At 33.9% G+C, this 18,624-nt stretch overlaps 2 protein-coding genes across 6 annotated transcripts; both read left to right on the top strand.

The window, feature by feature from the left end:
* Nucleotides 1–14: 14 nt before the first annotated feature.
* Nucleotides 15–10,812, top strand: LOC128167956 (dystrophin-like). 4 transcript variants are annotated; one of them, XM_052833979.1, is made up of 17 exons: nucleotides 15–77; nucleotides 3,660–3,720; nucleotides 3,847–3,908; nucleotides 4,297–4,371; nucleotides 4,562–4,769; nucleotides 5,300–5,385; nucleotides 5,500–5,579; nucleotides 5,697–5,771; nucleotides 6,071–6,182; nucleotides 6,791–6,845; nucleotides 7,170–7,281; nucleotides 7,393–7,523; nucleotides 8,488–8,655; nucleotides 8,812–8,929; nucleotides 9,056–9,118; nucleotides 9,351–9,603; nucleotides 10,210–10,812. In XM_052833979.1, the coding sequence occupies exons 1-17, from the start codon at nucleotides 47–49 to the stop codon at nucleotides 10,338–10,340; spliced, it is 1,821 nt and encodes a 606-aa protein (XP_052689939.1). In that variant the 5' UTR covers nucleotides 15–46; the 3' UTR covers nucleotides 10,341–10,812. The 4 variants fall into 4 exon arrangements, with proteins under 4 accessions (XP_052689939.1, XP_052689937.1, XP_052689938.1 ...); XM_052833978.1 differs by lacking the exon at nucleotides 15–77 and adding an exon at nucleotides 150–186; XM_052833977.1 differs by lacking the exons at nucleotides 15–77; nucleotides 9,056–9,118 and adding an exon at nucleotides 132–186 and having other exon boundaries at nucleotides 8,812–9,055.
* A 3,263-nt stretch (nucleotides 10,813–14,075) lies between these two features.
* On the top strand, nucleotides 14,076–17,579 carry LOC128167414 (homeobox protein ceh-34-like). 2 transcript variants are annotated; one of them, XM_052833125.1, is made up of 8 exons: nucleotides 14,076–14,484; nucleotides 14,572–14,693; nucleotides 14,854–15,025; nucleotides 15,192–15,357; nucleotides 15,671–15,844; nucleotides 16,278–16,404; nucleotides 16,921–16,972; nucleotides 17,113–17,579. In XM_052833125.1, the coding sequence occupies exons 1-8, from the start codon at nucleotides 14,272–14,274 to the stop codon at nucleotides 17,209–17,211; spliced, it is 1,125 nt and encodes a 374-aa protein (XP_052689085.1). In that variant the 5' UTR covers nucleotides 14,076–14,271; the 3' UTR covers nucleotides 17,212–17,579. The 2 variants fall into 2 exon arrangements, with proteins under 2 accessions (XP_052689085.1, XP_052689086.1); XM_052833126.1 differs by having other exon boundaries at nucleotides 14,080–14,484; nucleotides 17,125–17,579.
* Nucleotides 17,580–18,624: the final 1,045 nt, after the last annotated feature.

The following is an 18,624-nucleotide window of genomic DNA, read 5'->3' as shown; positions in this document are numbered from 1 at the left end:
ACTGGTCCTCGTATTAAATATTAACCAATTTAATTTAAAACCGAGAATGGAAATTGAATCAGACGATCATTTATATGGTAAAAACTTTCAAAATGGCTATATGCATCTGCTAACCTTTCAAATTAGCGGTGTTTTCCAAATGAGATATGCATGTGGCACTGGTCATGGCAAATCATTTGGCAAATGGTAATGTGCATGATGGAAGTTGAAAATTTTAAAATTTCATTGAATTGCATTGATCAATTGCAATGGTAATGTGCATGATGGAGATTCAAAATTTTAAAATACAATTGCAATGATCTAAGACATAAATAACATGTTATTTATGTCTCCATAAATAACATGTTATTAATGTCTCAGACTCTGCAATGATGTGGTCATGATAACACACTTCTTGCTCATTGTTCGCAAATTGAAACTTAATTTCTCATTTTGTAAATAAATTGTTCACTTGTAGTGCATAATTATACACCGTCCATATGTTTTGAATCACATTCTGCTTTTAGACCTACTTTATTAAAAAAAAAAACCTTTAAAATACACAAGAATTCAAACAATACCGGTACTTAATTCACTAATCTTAAATGTCAGGTTGAGCCGGGACATGTATATTAACGTGACAGGCAACTTCTACATTTACTTTGTTAATATCACATGAGCCTTGACAAATTTTCAGAACTTGATCTGTTCAATCCTAGTAAATTATTCTATTTTTTATTAGATTATTTATTTCCCTTTGTTTGAAGGGATTGTTTTTGTTTTTGGATGAATTTTTAATCATATTACTAAAATATTGAGATACTAGTAAAATAAAGAAACTAACATTGATTTTTATGCAATATTAGAAATGGGACACAAATTGGTCTTTGGGTGTTTAAAACTCTGTCATATGTCGGATCAGATCAGGGATATAAAGTACAAATAATAATTCTAATATTATTTTAGGATTTTGATTTCCGATAATTTATCGAAAAAATACCAGCTTTTGAACTTAGTCATTTTTTGGCAAAATATTGCATATAGGGTACCCTCATTGTACGGATAACTCCTCCTACAGTTCTCAAGATAGGAAGTTGTTCTTATGCAGATCAATTGTACATAAATCAGAGGTGTGCATATTGCTAGGATTTTGATTTCTGATAATTTATCGAAAAAATACCAGCTTTTGAACTTAGTCATTTTTTGGCAAAATATTGCATATAGGGTACCCTCATTGTACGGATAACTCCTCCTACAGTTCTCAAGATAGGAAGTTGTTCTTTTGCAGATCAGTTGTACATATATCAGAGGTGTGCATATTGCTAGGATTTTGATTTCAGATAATTTATCGAAAAAATACCAGCTTTTGAACTTAGTCATTTTTTGGCAAAATATTGCATATAGGGTACCCTCATTGTATGGATAACTCCTCCTACAGTTCACAAGATAGGAAGTTGTTCTTTTGCAGATCAATTGTACATAAATCAGAGGTGTGCATATTGCTAGGATTTTGATTTCCGATTATTTATCGAAAAAACACCAGCTTTTGAACTCAGTCATTTTTTGGCAAAATGTTGCATATACATGTAGGGTACTCCATTTCACTGGATATGGGTTGACATGGATTATGGATACAGTTTACATAAAAGAAAACCCGGTTTGCTGTCACATTGACAGCTTTTCACTTGTTAACCGGGTTTTCCAACGGAAATATCCAGTATTAAAATGGTGAAAATGGCGGGCGGGGGGCTGCCAAAAGGGTACCCTCATTATACAGATAACTCCTCCTACAGTTTTAAAGATAGGAAGTTGTTCTTTTGCAGATCAATTGTACTTATATTAGAGGTGTGCATATTGCAAGGATTATGATCTCTGAATATTTATCGAAAAAATACCAGCTTTTGAACTTAGTCATTTTTTGGCAAAATATTGCATATAGGGTACCCTCATTGTACCCATAACTCCTCCTACAGTTCTCAAGATAGGAAGATGTTCTTTTGCAGATCAATTGTACTTATATTAGAGATGTGCATATTGCTAGAATTTTGATTTCCGATTATTTATCGAAAAAATACCAGCTTTTGAACTTAGTCATTTTTTGGCAAAATATTGCATATAGGGTACCCTCATTGTACGGATAACTCCTCCTACAGTTTTCAAGATAGGAAGTTGTTCTTTTGCAGATCAATTGTACATATATCAGAGGTGTGCATATTGCTAGGATTTTGATTTCAGATTATTTATGAAAATAATACTAGCTTTTGAACTTAGTCAATTTTTGGCAAAATGTTGCATATAGGGTACTCCATTTCACTGGATATGGGTTGACATGGATTATGGATACAGTTTACATAAAAGAAAACCCGGTTTGCTGTCACATTGACAGCTTTTCACTTGTTTTATATTTTTCCTTGTCTAACTGTTTTATCTTAAAAAAAAAGTCCCTGGGCAACACCGATAGAATATCTTGTTCGTCGGACATCCAGTGAAAAAAGGTACGAGAGGGCGAGCAATTAAAATAATAAAGTTATTATTTCCTGAGTCAAAATTTTCAGATGGTACATAAATAAATTTGTGCGGACAGTTATATTCTTTCTACTTGTTTCTGATTCATAAATTAAAACTATTTTTAATGCGAAAAATAGAGTGGAAGTAGAGTAGAAAACAGCGCAGAATTTCCTTGATGTGGGAAATTAATAATACATGTAATATTATTTGAATAGTTTTATTTGAATTTGAGCACGCTGGGTCTGCCGAACAAGAAATTGTATTGGTGAGGCCCTCTGAGTCTTGAACAAAGATATTCTATGTTTTTTTAAGTTTTTGCATGTTAATTTGTATTTCAATTTGATATCATAAATGTTTTCCATAATTTTTATGCAAAATGAAGTGAACTTAAGTAATTTATGATGAAAAAGCATGGGGACCAACAACCTTTTATGTGTTTTAATTAATTTGCAAATTAAAATGATGTCCTGAAAACTAAATGCCATAAATTGGTAGGTATTGTACACTTGTAAAAAAAAGAAGGTTTGCTATGTGCAATTTCATTTTTACAGGTAATTCAGCTAATTTGTTTACAGTGCATTTTCATGATATTTTACTTGCACCTTTTGACTGATAGAAAAATTTGCTTATTTGTAGAAACTTTTTTGTGGGGCAAATATTTTGTATTTTTGTATTTTGTAATAAATGCAAACATACCAAGAATTGCCAGGTTTTTAGGTGTACAAGCTGTAAAAGATTTGTATATTTGAGGTATCTCACTACACTTAGACTTATGCTAGACATGTACTTTAATAAACACTATGTCACATGATGGCAATTTAATTGTTTGTATCAATCGATTTAGTTGATTATCATTATAGTTCAATGGTTAAAGTATTGGAGTAAACTGCAGATCATGAGTTCAAATTTTTTCTTGGACTTTTGTTCATTTTTGCTTATAATTAAATTTTTGAAAATATAATTCTATATCTAAAGTTGCACACTTTTTTCGCCTCCGACTTGTATATTTCTAGTGAGTAAAGTGAGTGCAAAGCTTGAACCTTATTCATAGGTTAAGGTCAAAGGGCAATCCTTCTCTTTTACTAAAAGTCTGGCTCCTACTGATGGTTACCATCTCTGTCTCACCATCCTAGTGATATCTAGTTAGTATTTATTTGTATCTTTTATTCTAGATAAGATCGTTGAAGGATGGGAAAGAACAGAGACAGAGAAAGGGGTTCCCTATTACGTGTGGTAAGCAGTGGAATTTTTTTAAACTAACATGGGGTGTATACACTGTAAAGAGGTACATGTATATGGAATGTACCGGTATTGTATGATTGAAATAATTAAAAAAAAAAAATGATTGGTGAATTTCAGTCACAAGACAGAGAGTACATCCTGGAATCACCCATTTTACCTGAAAATCATGGAGGAACTGGGTAATTTTAATTTCACATACTCCAATGTTTAAAGATACATTAGTCAAAAGAGCATCTAAAATCACATTTAATTAAAAGAGTTGTTTGTTTGCCCTTCCCAAACAAACTCACTATAAATATTATCCAACTTAAAGAGCTGGATGCTCAACAAATTACCCATTACATGTAAATCTACCTCAAAATTTTAAATATGAATTTTAGCCACTAACTTTATTATTTAGAGGAGAAAAATTCCAAATAATTTTGGTTTTAAAATTGAACATTTTCCTATATCATTATAGTGATCTTTACAGTTTTGTAAATGTATTATTGTGCTTGTTTTTGATTGATATAAGATGTATGCTGTAATGCACCTTCAAGCATATATATAAATATTTCTCTGTTGTAGATGAATATAGAGACATCAGATATGCAGCATATAGGACTGCCTTCAAAATACGACACATACAGAAGCGACTCAAATGTAAGTACCCTGAACATGCACATGCAGGGCAAAAAGGTATGGCTAAGTAACAGTTATTGAAATTCAAAGTAATCTATGCTACATCACTCAAGAAATTGGATTGTGAGTGTACTTGTACTGGTAATTAAGGTCTGTTGGTTAGTTGCATTTTTGCAACCCAGTAATCAACTTATGCTGAATCCTCTCTTAGTGCATCATGTCAAGCTGGAGGCCATGAAGGAGATGTTGGATTGCCATGGTTACCCCGAGAGCTGTGACACAGTGATTGGTTGTGAGGAACTACAGGAACTTCTGACCAGCGTGTATCAGACGGCCGACCAGGCAGCTAACGTCACCATCCAGCAGGCGGAGGTGTTTGCCCAACTACTGCAGAATCTAGTTCTCAATTTGTTTGACATGTATGTAATTCCTTAATTTCCGGTCCCAAAATCAAATGTTTCCGTCTGACAATAATAGGTTTGTCCCTGTGTGTTTATTGATTACACAGGACCGAATGTCCTGTGTGGTCAAAAAAACTTTTGCATAGACTATTACCTCTTTTGGAGATTTAATTTAATTCAATTTAATTTAGTTTTAATGTTGTGAAATTATGCTTCGTGGTTATTATATAAAAGGACTGAGAATGCTTATGCTTGATCCCTATCTCCATTTTACCCCTGTATATTTCAGTATTACAAAACTTTCTATAAGAACATTATTCATTGCAAAGATGAATTCATTACAAATTGATTAAAATTCTAAATGCAATTGTTTATTACATATGTGTTTACATAAATACACCATTCTTTTCACAAATGGGTATTGAAATTAGGCTTCTATCATTAACAAGACCTGAATATTTCTACTCATATTTTGGCTATCATTTTCCCTTCATATTTAAATGTTTTCCAAAGGAAGTTTATTTTTATAAAAACTTGAACCATTACAGAGACAGAACAGGTTGTTTGAGAGTTTGCTCAGTGAAGCAAGTCCTGATCATTTTGACATCAGCTCGCCTGGCAGACAAATACAGATGTAAGACTCATGCTAGCTATTATCAATCCACAGATAAATGATATTCTTTCATACACATGGTGTAAGATATACAAAATACATGTATTGCTTTCTATTCTCTTTTGTTTTCTGTAGCTCTTTATCATGAGTTGGCAGAGCCCAGCACATACATAAGCAGTAAAAATCTCACCGCATTTCTTCAAGACCTCAGTCAGGTAAGAAAAACTTCCAGACAATCATGTATAATGACAGCAAGAAAGACCCAAGCTTGATTTTGGTTAATTTAAACTGTTTATATTAAAAGCAATATTACATGTGTATTGTTTAAACAGTTACCAGACCTGCTACAAGAGGGTGCCATCTTCGGTGGGGATGTCACTGCGACTGTCAACAGTTGTATCAACATGGTATGCTATTAAATGCACCCTTTGATAAAACATATATAAAGTATTTTGAAAAAATTACTTTTGGAAATAAGTTGCCTTTAACTTTAACAATGAACTGTCTCTGAATTGAAAGAACTTAGATTAATTATTTTTTACATGAAATTTTATTGAATTTCAGTTCATTTATTTTTGATTGTTTAAATATTAAAAAAAGGAGACTGAATTGTTCTTTATCGTGTCTGTGCAAAATACATTAGGATATTCTTTGGGTCTCTATTTTCCTATTCAAACACAAATACTAAATGAAGGCTTGTTGACAGGCTGACAGCAGCGTGGGGATTTCGGAGGACCAGTTCTACTCATGGCTGTTGAAGGAGCCTCAGACATTGGTGTGGATACCTACCTTCCACAGACTGGCTGCATCAGAAACAGGTACACTGTAGTGATGCTGGACCTTTAGCATCCTCGCTAGCCAAGGGTTTACTATCCACTCCTCTCCTCTCCTCTCCTACCCTTGGCGGATTAAGTACAAGTTTGTTGTCGTTGGCTATCTCTATATAATTGGACAAAGCAATTAACCCCTGAATCCAATCAAAAAGTGTTTTATGTTCGACCACTTGCAAAAGAGTGAATATGTAGACAAGTACTGTTTCAAGAAAAATCCTTAGACTAGCCATTCTGGGTGATTTATTCTACACCCAGGACCACTGGTTCCTATAAACGCAGCCATGAAAAAAATCACAAAAATTCTGTAATATTACTGGGGACATTCTACACCGTTTCGTTTTCTTGTTTACTACGCAACAATAGTGTCCTGGTTTAATACAAGAATGCTTGTTTTATATAATGGATATTGAAAAAAAAAGACATTCTTTTGATTTTGATTGTAAAGAAAATACCTCGTACATTTTATTCATACTTTACGTGAGTGAGTCAACAAAATGTATGCCTCCAAGTGGGAGTATATTTTCTTTTCTTGATTACAGTGTGTAATGTGAACATGGATGTGACAGATTAAGAAATGTTTTTTTTTATTTCAGTGAAACATGAGTCAAAGTGCAACATCTGTAAAACCTACCCTATTGTTGGATTTAGGTAATTTACACATATTGGTTACTGAATTACAATGTATTAGAGCTGTACTTTATATTGAGTAATTTTGATGCACTGCCATTAAGGCAGATCAAAAAAATTCTCCAACATTACCTCTAAAATTTTGTGCCTACTGTAGTGTACACTGAAATTTCTCCAAATTATAAAGTGCAAAAATTTCAAGGATAGGTGTAAAATAAATTTGGCTTTATTGTTAAAAAAAAGAAAGAGTTGCTGCAGAATGCATTATGTAAAATTGGTAACTTTCATGCAAAACATAGAAAGAAAGATAACCATTAATAAAAATGGGATCTTTTTTTACTTAAGGTACCGATGTCTTCAGTGTTTTAATTTTGACATGTGCCAGCAGTGTTTTTACATGGGATGTACCAAAAAGAAACACAAACTGAAACACCCCATTCAGGAATACTGTCTTTCAGTAAGTCCTGATACAAAATTTTGCTCTCTATACATGTATTTATTTTCTGTTATATATTCATGAAATGAGTGTCATTTGATTGATGAATTTTATCATATCAAATTTTTAAAGACAACAACAAAGGTGGATACAAAGGCCTTTCTGAAGACATTGCGCAATAACATCAGCAAAAAGCATCGACAGAAATCAAGGCAAAAATACCTCCCTGTTGTTGCGGAGAGTCATTTGTTTTCCCACACAGCGTGAGTATGCTTGGTTTTGTTTGTCGCACCTTGTCTTGCGTCTCATTGAAATGGAGATTCCACTGTGATATTCATTTTTCATTATCTGTGATAATCATATTGATTTAATTCAAGTTACGTGTTGTGTGTTTTTCATACATGTACATGTATCACCACAATCAGATTGTTCTGTTGACATGTAGAGGGGAAAGAAGGTTGTTCTGAAAGGTGAAAGAGTTGAATGTGGGCATCAAAATTGCCCTTTAATTATGAAACAATTTTTACAGTGATATGAGGTTTATGAGTGTTAATTCAGGTTATGTGTTACATGTTTTTCATACATATACATGTATCACCACAATGAGATTGCATTTTTGACATGTGGGGGCAAGAATGTTGTTTTCATAGGCAGATGAATTGAAGGTGGGCATTGCCCTTTAAAGGAAACATGACATAATTTAAGATCAAAATTTTATTTTATTTTTTTATTTCTTATGTATGAAATGGTTTACTGGTGCATTTAGAATTATTGACCAAAATCTTAACGTTAGAGGTCAAGATACAAGTGAGATTCATTGTCAAGAAATCATTGTTATGTAAACAAAGTTCGAGACATATTTGTTTATAAATAATGTAAAGTAGAAAAATGACCATTTCTTTGACAAAATGACTCATGGAAAACAAGTTAAAATCGATTTTAGGTGTTTATAAAAGTAATATCATCAACCAAAAAAAGCAACATTTGACTGAACCTTGCCAATACAACACATATAAACAATAACCAGACTCGAGCTTTGTTTTCATGTTAAAGAATTTCAAACTTTGCATCTTGCCTATAACTTGATGTTTGACTTCCAAATTTTGACACAGCATTTCAGAAACCCATATTAACCATTCTAGATACTAAAAATGGAAAAATATAAAATGAAAATTTTGAGCTCAAATTTTGTCAAGGTCCTTTTGATTAAAAAAACAATTTTTACAGAGGTATGAGGAGAGAACCCCCAGCTCCAGATATACATGAAACACTCACTCAGCAAATCCAGCAGTTGTCAGAGGCTGAAGCTCAGTTCAAAGGTCAAAGCAGTGCTGATGCACTCAGTCAACAGAGGCACCTAGAGAAAATCATTGAACAACTGAAGGAGGAAAACAGGTAAATTATATAAATACATATGTTCAAAGACATATCAGGATATTTTGATTAATTATCAAGAAATCCATGATTAAATGGTTGCCATAGGATTTATGGTATGGAAAGTATAGGTAATTACTGGTACATTTGTATTAAGTATTATGATAATTATTCCAGGAGACTTCAAGAAAAGATAATGACAATGAAAGAGTCCTCTGATACAGAGAGTAATGTTAGTGGTGGATCCAGACCATTAAGTGGTGTGTCTCCAGGGGACACTCCACGCCATTACAAGGTGAGTGGTGGATCTAGACCATTAAGTGGTGTGTCTCCAGGGGACACTCCACGCCATTACAAGGTGAGTGGTAGATCTAGACCTTTAAGTGGTGTGTCTCCAGGGGACACTCCACGCCATTACAAGGTGAGTGGTGGATACAGACCTTTAAGTGGTGTGTCTCCAGGGGACACTCCACACCATTACAAGGTGAGTGGTGGATCCAGACCTTTTTGTGGGTTTGTCATCAGAAGCCTGATCAGAAAAACAGGCCCTTGAAAAAATTTGCACAAACTAATTTCACATGCAGGTACATGTAATTTTGTGTTCTCTAACTCTACTGAACAGGCCTCTGGTTTAATTCATCATTCATGTAAACTTTGCAGAAAAAGATTCCGTGGATAAATAACTGATATGATGTGTGTAAATTTTGACTTTACAGACTCTCTTATCATCCAAGTTGGCCAACTCTAACCAGCCACTGAGTCCCATTGTTCCTGTACAGAGCCCTGACCCAGATACCCCCCACAGCCGGGGGCCCCAGTACGATAGCTTGGATTTCCTGGAGGTCAGTCCCTCCCACTTCACCCTCCCCTCTCTCACCAACAGCAGGGAGTGTCTGGATGAAGAGGAAGCTATGGATGCTTTGGTCAACAAGATGCAGCTTATTTTCCCAAGCAACATGTCATATTCAGGTACTAAGTCAACAAATTAGAATGCATGTAAAACTGTTAATGGTCAACAACTGATTTGCTTGTTTTGATGAATTGAACATACACAGATGCGCATTTATGCCTGTACAGTAAAACTCATTTAGTGCGAACACGGATATAGTGAATTCTCGGATATAGGGAAGTTTTTTTTAGTCCCTGGTAAAATTCTTAACAAATCTTTGCAATATTTTATGGTTATAATGAATTCGGATATAACGAATTTATGGATATAGCGAACTGATTTTGAGTCCCATAGAGGTTAATTTCATTACAGTTTTTAAAAAAATGCACTACCATTTAACATAATAGTTTGAATGAGTTTATTTCGACTCACAATCCGATTATTAAAGCTATCTAAGTAATGTATTTTTAATCTAAGCCTCAATTAGCAAAAATTATAGTCTGGTGAAAGAAAACATGTACATATAGTGAATTCGCTATAGTTATTACATGTATTACGAATTCGTTATACAGTTAGAACAAATTACAGATATAACGAAGTAAATCAATTGGTCCCTAGGACTTTGCTATAACTGAGTTTTACTGTATTTCCATGCAGCTGTCACTGACCAGTTTGTTGATTTACAGTGTACTCCTTGCCAAAATGTGGAGTAGAACAAGACGAAATGCTGCAGGCAGCATCCACCATTGGCAGTGCAATGACAGATTTTGTGAGTGAAGCCATCATGCCCCACAACAAGCAATCACTGGGATATTGATGCCACAGAGCACTGCTGATGGAACCCACACAATAGAAATCCACTTGCACCAGCCTTGCATGCAGCCATCCCAAACCGTGCCAAAACTTTGAATATAGCCCAAAACCTGCCACATTTTGTACTGTATATTTTGTTTGAGACTTCAGGTTTTTTTCCTCTTCATTTTTGGTTGTAATATTTGTATATATCTGTGTAATTTTTTATATTGGGTGGGCTTTTGTTGTTTATCTGTCATTTGAGCCGTTTTATGAATTTTGTGCAATATATTGCTTTATAGGGGAGATAACTCTTTGATATTATAACTACAGCAACTGCTTGCCAACACTTTTTTTAATTTGTTTGGTTGTTTCTTTTATACAGATTTTGCAGCAACATATATATATGCAATGAGTGAAAATATTTTTTGTTTTTTGTACAATCCAAATAATTTTGAATTTACAACTTTTATGGAAATAAATTGAATTTTAGAGATTGAGAAGGGTTTTTTTTTTGTCCTCCCCATACTGTACAGCAATAACTCCATGTAATTTTAAGTATGTACACCAACAAAAGGGAAATAAAAAGTAAATGAACAAGGGAGAACTGCTACAATAATCTTACTGGAAGACACTGTTTAAATTAGTCAAAAGTACATTTGTGATATGTTATTTTGGCTATTATTAAAAACTTGCAGTAAACATTTGATAATGATATGCAGTCTAACTACTGTATACAGGGAAGTATTAGCCCCTGTTTTTTTTCGCTCCTTTCACCGTTTTTGTCAGCGGGTGAATTTAAGACTGGGCGAATTCCAATTAATGTCTTAAATCAAATCATAGTAAACACAAACGTGTCTGGGCGAATTCAAGATGGGGCGAAACTGTTTGAAAATATAGAAGGGCGAAAATTACACAGGGCAAAAATAACCTGCTTTACAGTACATGAAACTTCAATGACAAATCACAGTGAACAATTTTCATGTAAACTAAAATAGAATATCATTGAACTTCTCATAAGTAATTCATTCCATTGAAGTGTCTTTGTATGTTGATCAGAATGTCAAATTGATTAAACTGTTTTTTGATACAAGACTTGTATAAAGGTGCGGTCACATGATGTGATTTTTAAATATTTACATTTTCAACTGTCTTTGTCTGTGATAACATTACGAAACAATTTTGAACCCTAAAACCCAATAACTTCATAAATTATGAGTGACACAAAATGGGCGTGTCTTAACCGAGAAACGGTATTGGCTGCGCCGCGTAGTAATACGTACAGCATGTGCTACATAAGAAAATAGTGGTTTTAAAATAATATTGTTTTAAAGTGTAAAAATTGGAAATAATATAAATATAAGGAAAAGGGAATCATTTTTTGAATATTATGAGGTGAAAATTTCTGTCGGAGCGTGGTCAAATCTATCATAAAGCCCTTTGGGCTTTATTGGATATGACCACGCCCCGACCGAAATTATCACCTCATAATACTCAAAGAATGATTTCTTATTCCTGAAGTGGTCACACTGAGCGATTTTAGTTGGAAGGAAAATCGCATCGTGTGAACACACCTTTATTTAAACTATGGTGAATCATTCAGGATATGAAGGTAGCGACATTGCAGGAAAAAATTTTCCTGCAATGATCGCTACCTTCATAACCTGCATGAATCATAAAAGAAAGCATTGTATTGTTTATATTAACATCTTTCTTGAACTAATTAATAAATTGATTATGAAAAGTTCGTAAAATTCACTAAATTACTTTTAACGTACACATGTACGTTAGCTAAAAGAAACAGCCAAATCGTCTCCTGTGAGACTTTTAGTCTGGTATCATCATGATTATTTCATGCAGTCCGTGATTTTACTTATAAAAATAGGTCGCTGTAGGTTACGACCAATCGATAAACAGGGGTGTCAATTTCAGTCCTGTCGCTTTAAGCCGCTGTAGAATTCGACCAATAGATAGATGGGGCGTGTAGATTTCAGTCTGGCTGTTTCTATAGAGCTATGAATTACACTATAAACCTTCCGTAAGAAATCGAGGAAATTATGCTTTGTAGATGTAAATATATCCCTTTGATACAGATAATTAAAGATATGATGTAATAGAACTGAAAGACAATGAGGCATCACATTAACACTCACAATTACAAGAACATCTTTCATTATTACAAGAAACGATTTGAAATAACGAGACTATTATCTTGAAGTTATGAGATCTTAACTTGTGCATTTTTTAAGAAAATCGTTCAGAACAAAATATTGTAAAGAAATAAATCGTCTATAGTTTCATATCTCTTAAATGGGATTGTTGAACTATTTTCTGTTTACTAGTATCATAATGAGTCAATACACCACTTAACCATTTTTGTGCTATAATTCTTTGATTGAATGAAGAATTCGGTTGTCGTTCAGTGTGCCTGATTCGTTCAGAGGAATTATTGTTCGTAGAATTTTAACCACATACATGTTTTGGACGGAGGACTATATAGTTCTATCGGATCGGTAATTTGTTGATCATCCAACTTTATAGACCACCAGTACACTGTCTGAAAGTACTGAACTCCACATAATAACTATTTCTTAATTACGAGAAAAGACCCCGTAATTACGATGTCTTTTATTTTTTATACGACTCCATTTGTCTTTCATACTCAACAGACATAATACCTTTCCTACGGAAGCCTACCTGCATCATTTATGTACCGAAATATAAAATAGAAGTCGTAATTTAACGCGAAAAGGGCACAATCACGAGTAAGGCTCTATGAATTGGGAATAGGAGGGAAAATGTGTACGGGAAGTAAAAAGGGATGTTAAAAAGCATCTTTGTACGATTTTTTTTCAATTTACTTCCTGCTATATTGATATGGTATTGAACCTACGGTGGGGCACAGGTGCATAAGTACAGGACCGACACCACTTCCCCAGTATAGACCCACATCTTTGCTTTGAGTTTCTACAATTTTTTTTATTCATTATGGATCCCCGATTTAACATTTCAGATAAAAATTACATTATCAGTGCGAAATCTCTCAGGAACAAACATGTATATATGTATGTGGTCATTTTTTGCCAGATATTCCTCATTTTATATAATACATTGCGTGCATGATAAAATAAATAATTATTATTTTTTTTTTTTTTAGCAAATATTGAAATCTGACCCAACAAAATTACTGCGCAAATTATATTAAATCAAGATGAGAGCGGTAACCCTGTTTGAAGATACTGATCATATTTTAGATTTATTTGACTTTACAAATAATTTATGTTCCTAATTCATTTTAAATACTGCAATTTAAGTATCGATGTTAAATAAAAAAATGTCTTTATATAAAATTTTATGAGAATCATATCAAAAGCTGAACTTCCTAAAAGTCAACAATACCACTATTTTCTCTCTCTCTCTCTCCTCTCTCTCTCTCTCTCCATTTTTTTTTCAGGGAGGGGATCCTGTTTTGGGCAATTTTCCAGTGGGATCCCCGACCTCCCTCCCGTCCGTTTAATCCGCACGTGCTCTCTCTCTCTCTCTCTCTCTCTCTCTCTCTCTCTCTCTCTCTCTCTCTCTCTCCAAGCAGGTGTCAGATGGCATTTCATTTGGTCTGCAATCATGTAAATTTTATCGAGAACGTATATTACACGCAATTTCACCAAAACAGGAAATGGATACGCAAAGGACCTGCCACATTACGTCACATTGGGGTGGTCGAGGGCAATTGCTGTTATTTTATATACCTATTATTTATTTGACACAACTTCAGTCGACTCTTTCTTTTTGAATGTAAAAATTAATAAAGAATAATTCTTCTTGGATATTTTGGAGTAGATTAGATTAAATTCCGTATTACAACAGTTAATGTAAAATACTCACCCCCTTTGTGAACCTCATTGTCAATCCCATTAAGAAAGTTTGTTGGGTTTCACGATTCGAAAGTTAAAAAGGAAATGGAACGAAACACAATGCTGAAAGACGAAGAAATTCTTCGAATTATAAAATCGTTTGTATTGGATAGAAAGTACGACATGGTGGCTCTTTTTCTTGACAATTTAGATGAAAAGAGGAAAGATAGTTTGATGCTGTTCGATGAGTACTGCCGTGCAATGATCGCATTTTACCTCGAAAAAAGGGAGTTCGAGAAAGTTTACCATATCATCGAGGTATGAAATTCTCTTGAGTGTAAATATATTTAACTGATTGGAAAATGTGTGCTACATAGTAATATAATTCTATTTTTTGTTCGCCAGAATGGTCATTTCATAAATTCTGAAGATTTGATCGAGATTTGGGACCAAGCTCACTACAGGGAACGAGAGGAGAACATACACAGACCCTTAAACTCGCTGATGAGGTTCAGGATCCGCAAAAAGTATGTATATTGTTGATCCTCTTCAAAGATATTTTGTCACGGTATTATGTCATTGTTCATTTTTTTTTCTCGTTTTGGTTAATCTTTTCATCACCGACACCAATGGGAATACTTTATTTTATGTTTTCCAGTACTTGATATATGCATTTTTTATTTTCAGGTTTCCGCCACCAAGAAACATTTGTCCATCTGGAGAGAGACCCCAGCACAAGTTGCCAGAGAGGGCAAGGGAAACTCTGAAGGAATGGTTCAGTCGGCATGAAAGCAATCCCTACCCATCCAAACAACAGAGAGAAGAATTGTGTGAAGAAACCGGGCTCACAGATTACCAGGTATAACTCGCAATATGAACTTACTAATTTGAAATTTTGTCAGAATTTGCTCAAACCTTTATAGCTTGATACATTTCAGTTAATTTGACTCAAAAATACAAAATTATGTCAGAAGCTACCATTACATATCATTTGGGACAAATAACTTTTTTTCTGATTTCCAAAGGTGAAGACATGGTTTTCCAATGCCAGACGCAAAGTCAAACACACATCTCATGGAGGGAAAACACAAATGGGAGATAGCAAGGCTGATCAGAAAATGTCCCTGCCAATGGCCAACAATAAACCACATCTGTACCTCAGGCCTAACATTGCTGCAGCAGTTGACAATGGTTTGTTACACAGATTTATATGTTAATTTCATTCGATGAAATATTCTTGCTTTCTGCCTTTTAAAAGTGAGGGGTTTTTTTGTATACACTGTAATTGTAATATTTTCCATTGTACATAGCTAAGTTTCCTTAGATTGATAGAACATGCTATTTTGTAACAGTTGAAATATGAAATGAAAAAATATAATGCAATGCTTTCAAATCATATTTTAATTGCTCTTTGTATGAGTGCACACCATAAATAATTTTGCTTGTGTATTTGTACACGTTTTTAAATCTGTTGTGTACGTAATGTGTACCAATTATTTTGCAGAAAAATGGATCAGCGATTGGAGCATGACACATCCTCTACAGAGTTTACAGGAATGGCAGAAGAAAGCCTTTGGGAGCCCCATTACCTCCCCTTCATGTAACTATCAGGAGCAAAGTTCACCGTATGATGCAAAGTGTTGGTCGTCTGATGAATACCAAATGCAGTTCTTTAAAGGTGAGGGATCTTTATTTAAATAAAAAAATTATATATATAAAGATGTAAATTTGCCCTCACTTTAATAAAAAACAGCAGTGCAAGGAAATTTCTTTCTTGCCTTGGATCTACACTATTCAAATAGATTTACAAGCTTAGCTCCCATTGCACTATAATTTAAGATTATGCTAACCTGTGCAAGAAAGAGCTAAAATTTGATTCAGCTGTGCTAAATTTTGATTCAACTATAGTTGTACTAACACTTCCTGGGTTTAATTGACCAATTTTTAATATACATATAAATGAAAGGACTATCTCTGTGTAAATCTTGATTGTGGTCATAAATTTTCTTGTCTTTTAAATAACAACCTTGTTTTCATTTTTTATCTTTCAATCAAATAAATGTCTAAGATTATAGTGTATCATAACCTGGCCATGATTCTCTTATCTGTAGATGCTGGTTATCCTGTAAGCAATGCAGCATGTGTGACTGAACCATGTTACTATGGTGATGCTTTCAGTCAACCTTTGACTTTTCAATTGCCAGTTACAAACCAGTTTAGCAGACAAAGTCTTCAGAGGTACTTACAATGTATAATGATCTTTGACTGTATGTTCTTTGGAATAATTGAATGTTGTATTATTTCAAGTATAAATACTACATAGAGGTATAAATGAAGTTTGCATTTGTTATTTAATTGGAATGTGCGCGCCAGGTGTAAGCTCATTTATCCAACAGACTAATTAATTAAGGTGATCTTATGTGTGACAGGCTTCAGTTTATTTTAAAAATTGTCCAAGCTCACTTCTGGGAATTGAGGGGGGGGGGGGGGGTAATGAGAAGAATAACAATTATTCTCAGGGTGGCCGGTGGTATGTTCAAACCTTCTCCAGAACTGTTAGTAACTAATAGTAATATATATGAACTTTTACAAAATCTTCCCAATACATGTGTATGGTTAATTAGTCAATTTCTTAAAAGGCCATATTTGCTTGCCAAAAAACCCTTATTTTTTGCAAGCAAGAGTACCGGTAGTTACAATTTGATTCTTTACAAGTGAGGTATAAATTCAGTACATGTATGCATTTTATTGTAGAGATTCTTATGAAGCAAACTTTCGCTGCCAGTACTGTAGAAATCAAATTCAGGTAGGACTTTCTGCAACTGTTTTTTAGCTATAAAAAAAGTGATTTAAAAATATGGAAAAATCATGTCAAATGTTAATTGTCTTCAAGATAATATCCAAATAAAAAATTATATTTGTAAGATTTTGATGCTGATTTGTCAGCATATTTTGCAGCATGGTGACACAGAGGCAGCTTTGATGTTGCTGGATCTGCAGCGGCCCCTGATCACTGGAGAAATGCCCTCCAATCATATGAACTAAGCCCCAACAGGTGCTTTGGACAATGTCGTCAGCATTAAGTCTACCATTACTTTATATTCTATGATTTTTGATGGAAATCAGCCAATTTTTGTTATAAAATCATGTAATCTAATTGAATGCAACAAATATGCTGGGCATGTACTAGCTGATCTCTTTTTATGTGTACATAATTTTTTTTTTTTTTTTAAAGAATGCACTTTTGTTTTTGTGTCCGTGTACGACAACACTTTTTTCTGCATGTTGCAAGACCCTTAAACAAGAATGTGATCATTATTTATTCATAATTTATTTATAAATTAATTATTTAAAGTTAATATTTATTTAAATTAGATATTCTTGATACTGTTTTTAAACTGAAATAAAGAATATTTCACCTACAAAAGCTAGTTTGCAGTTGAGTTCATTAATTACCGTATAAGAAAAAGGCAACAAGTAAAGATAGGCTAGACCGAGTGGCAGCATTTTACTTTAATACTGGAAGCTCTGTAACCAATGGATATCCATCAAGCACTGCATGCAAGACATAAAATGATAAAATTCTAATGACGAATTTTTAACCAAAGTATTAATGAATACAAAGAGATTACGTAATGACAAAATTAAATGCCAACGGAATTTTTATTACCGGTAGTTCAAAACCCAACGAAAATATGTCCTACAGTAATTACATTTTCATTCTGGTTTCTTCCAAAATTTTGTAATTTTTTAACACAGGCACTTGTTTCTGAGAAAAAAATTTACCCTATAGTATAATAATATGTTAGTGCCTACGGTTCAATTTGGGTCTATCGTGTTTTGACGCAGATTATGCACATTAGAATACAACAAAAGTAAGCATGCTATATATGGTTGTTTAGATAATTTATTGTAGAAGAAAATGGTACTAAACACTTTTGCATTGCATTTCGTTTAAAATCGAAAACGACTGCAACACACGGGAGGGGGTGGTTTACCTCATTTGGAGTTAGATACCTTGTGTTATTAAACTATAGGGTAAATTTTTTTCTCAGAAACAAGTGCCTGTGTTTTTTAACCTTGGTCCAGCTGAAAAGGAGGGCATTTTATTACTCTTTGTCGGTAGAATTTTAGTTTTTCAACAATGCCTTGATACGTCTCTGCTTGACAGTCATCAACCAAAATGAAGGTCACCAGGACTGTTCAAGATCACAGCAGCTTTTTTTCTAGCTCTATGTATCCACTATGATCTTGAACAATACTCTAGCTTAGCAATACCAGCACATAATTCATTTAGTGTATTCAATAGGACTGGGATATCTAACCTACAGGTAGCAGCTAGGGTAACTGGTATGATCTTGAATACAGCATAAGGCAAATGGGTGTTCTCTCTATGTTCAAAGATTTGTTGACATCAAATTTGATCATCAATCCAATATACCGGTATCTAAAGGCAGG

This window comes from Crassostrea angulata, chromosome 10, assembly GCF_025612915.1.
Source record: "Crassostrea angulata isolate pt1a10 chromosome 10, ASM2561291v2, whole genome shotgun sequence".
In the NCBI taxonomy this organism is placed as follows: Eukaryota; Metazoa; Mollusca; class Bivalvia; order Ostreida; family Ostreidae; genus Magallana; species Magallana angulata.
The sequence above is the reverse complement of the archived record's forward strand: the minus strand, read 5'-3'. Positions and strand labels throughout refer to the sequence as shown.

Bases quoted from the DNA above. Each gene is read 5' to 3' on its own strand.
- LOC128167956 (XM_052833977.1), top strand. From the start codon at position 147: ATGCATGTGGCACTGGTCATGGCAAATCATTTGGCAAATG. The intron at 187-3,659 runs GTAATGTGCATG...CTTTTATTCTAG, and splicing joins GGCAAATCATTTGGCAAATG to ATAAGATCGTTGAAGGATGG. The intron at 5,580-5,696 runs GTAAGAAAAACT...TTGTTTAAACAG, and splicing joins TTCTTCAAGACCTCAGTCAG to TTACCAGACCTGCTACAAGA.
- LOC128167414 (XM_052833125.1), top strand. From the start codon at position 14,272: ATGGAACGAAACACAATGCTGAAAGACGAAGAAATTCTTCGAATTATA. The intron at 14,694-14,853 runs GTATGTATATTG...TTTTATTTTCAG, and splicing joins AGGTTCAGGATCCGCAAAAA to GTTTCCGCCACCAAGAAACA. The intron at 15,358-15,670 runs GTTTGTTACACA...ATTATTTTGCAG, and splicing joins TGCTGCAGCAGTTGACAATG to AAAAATGGATCAGCGATTGG.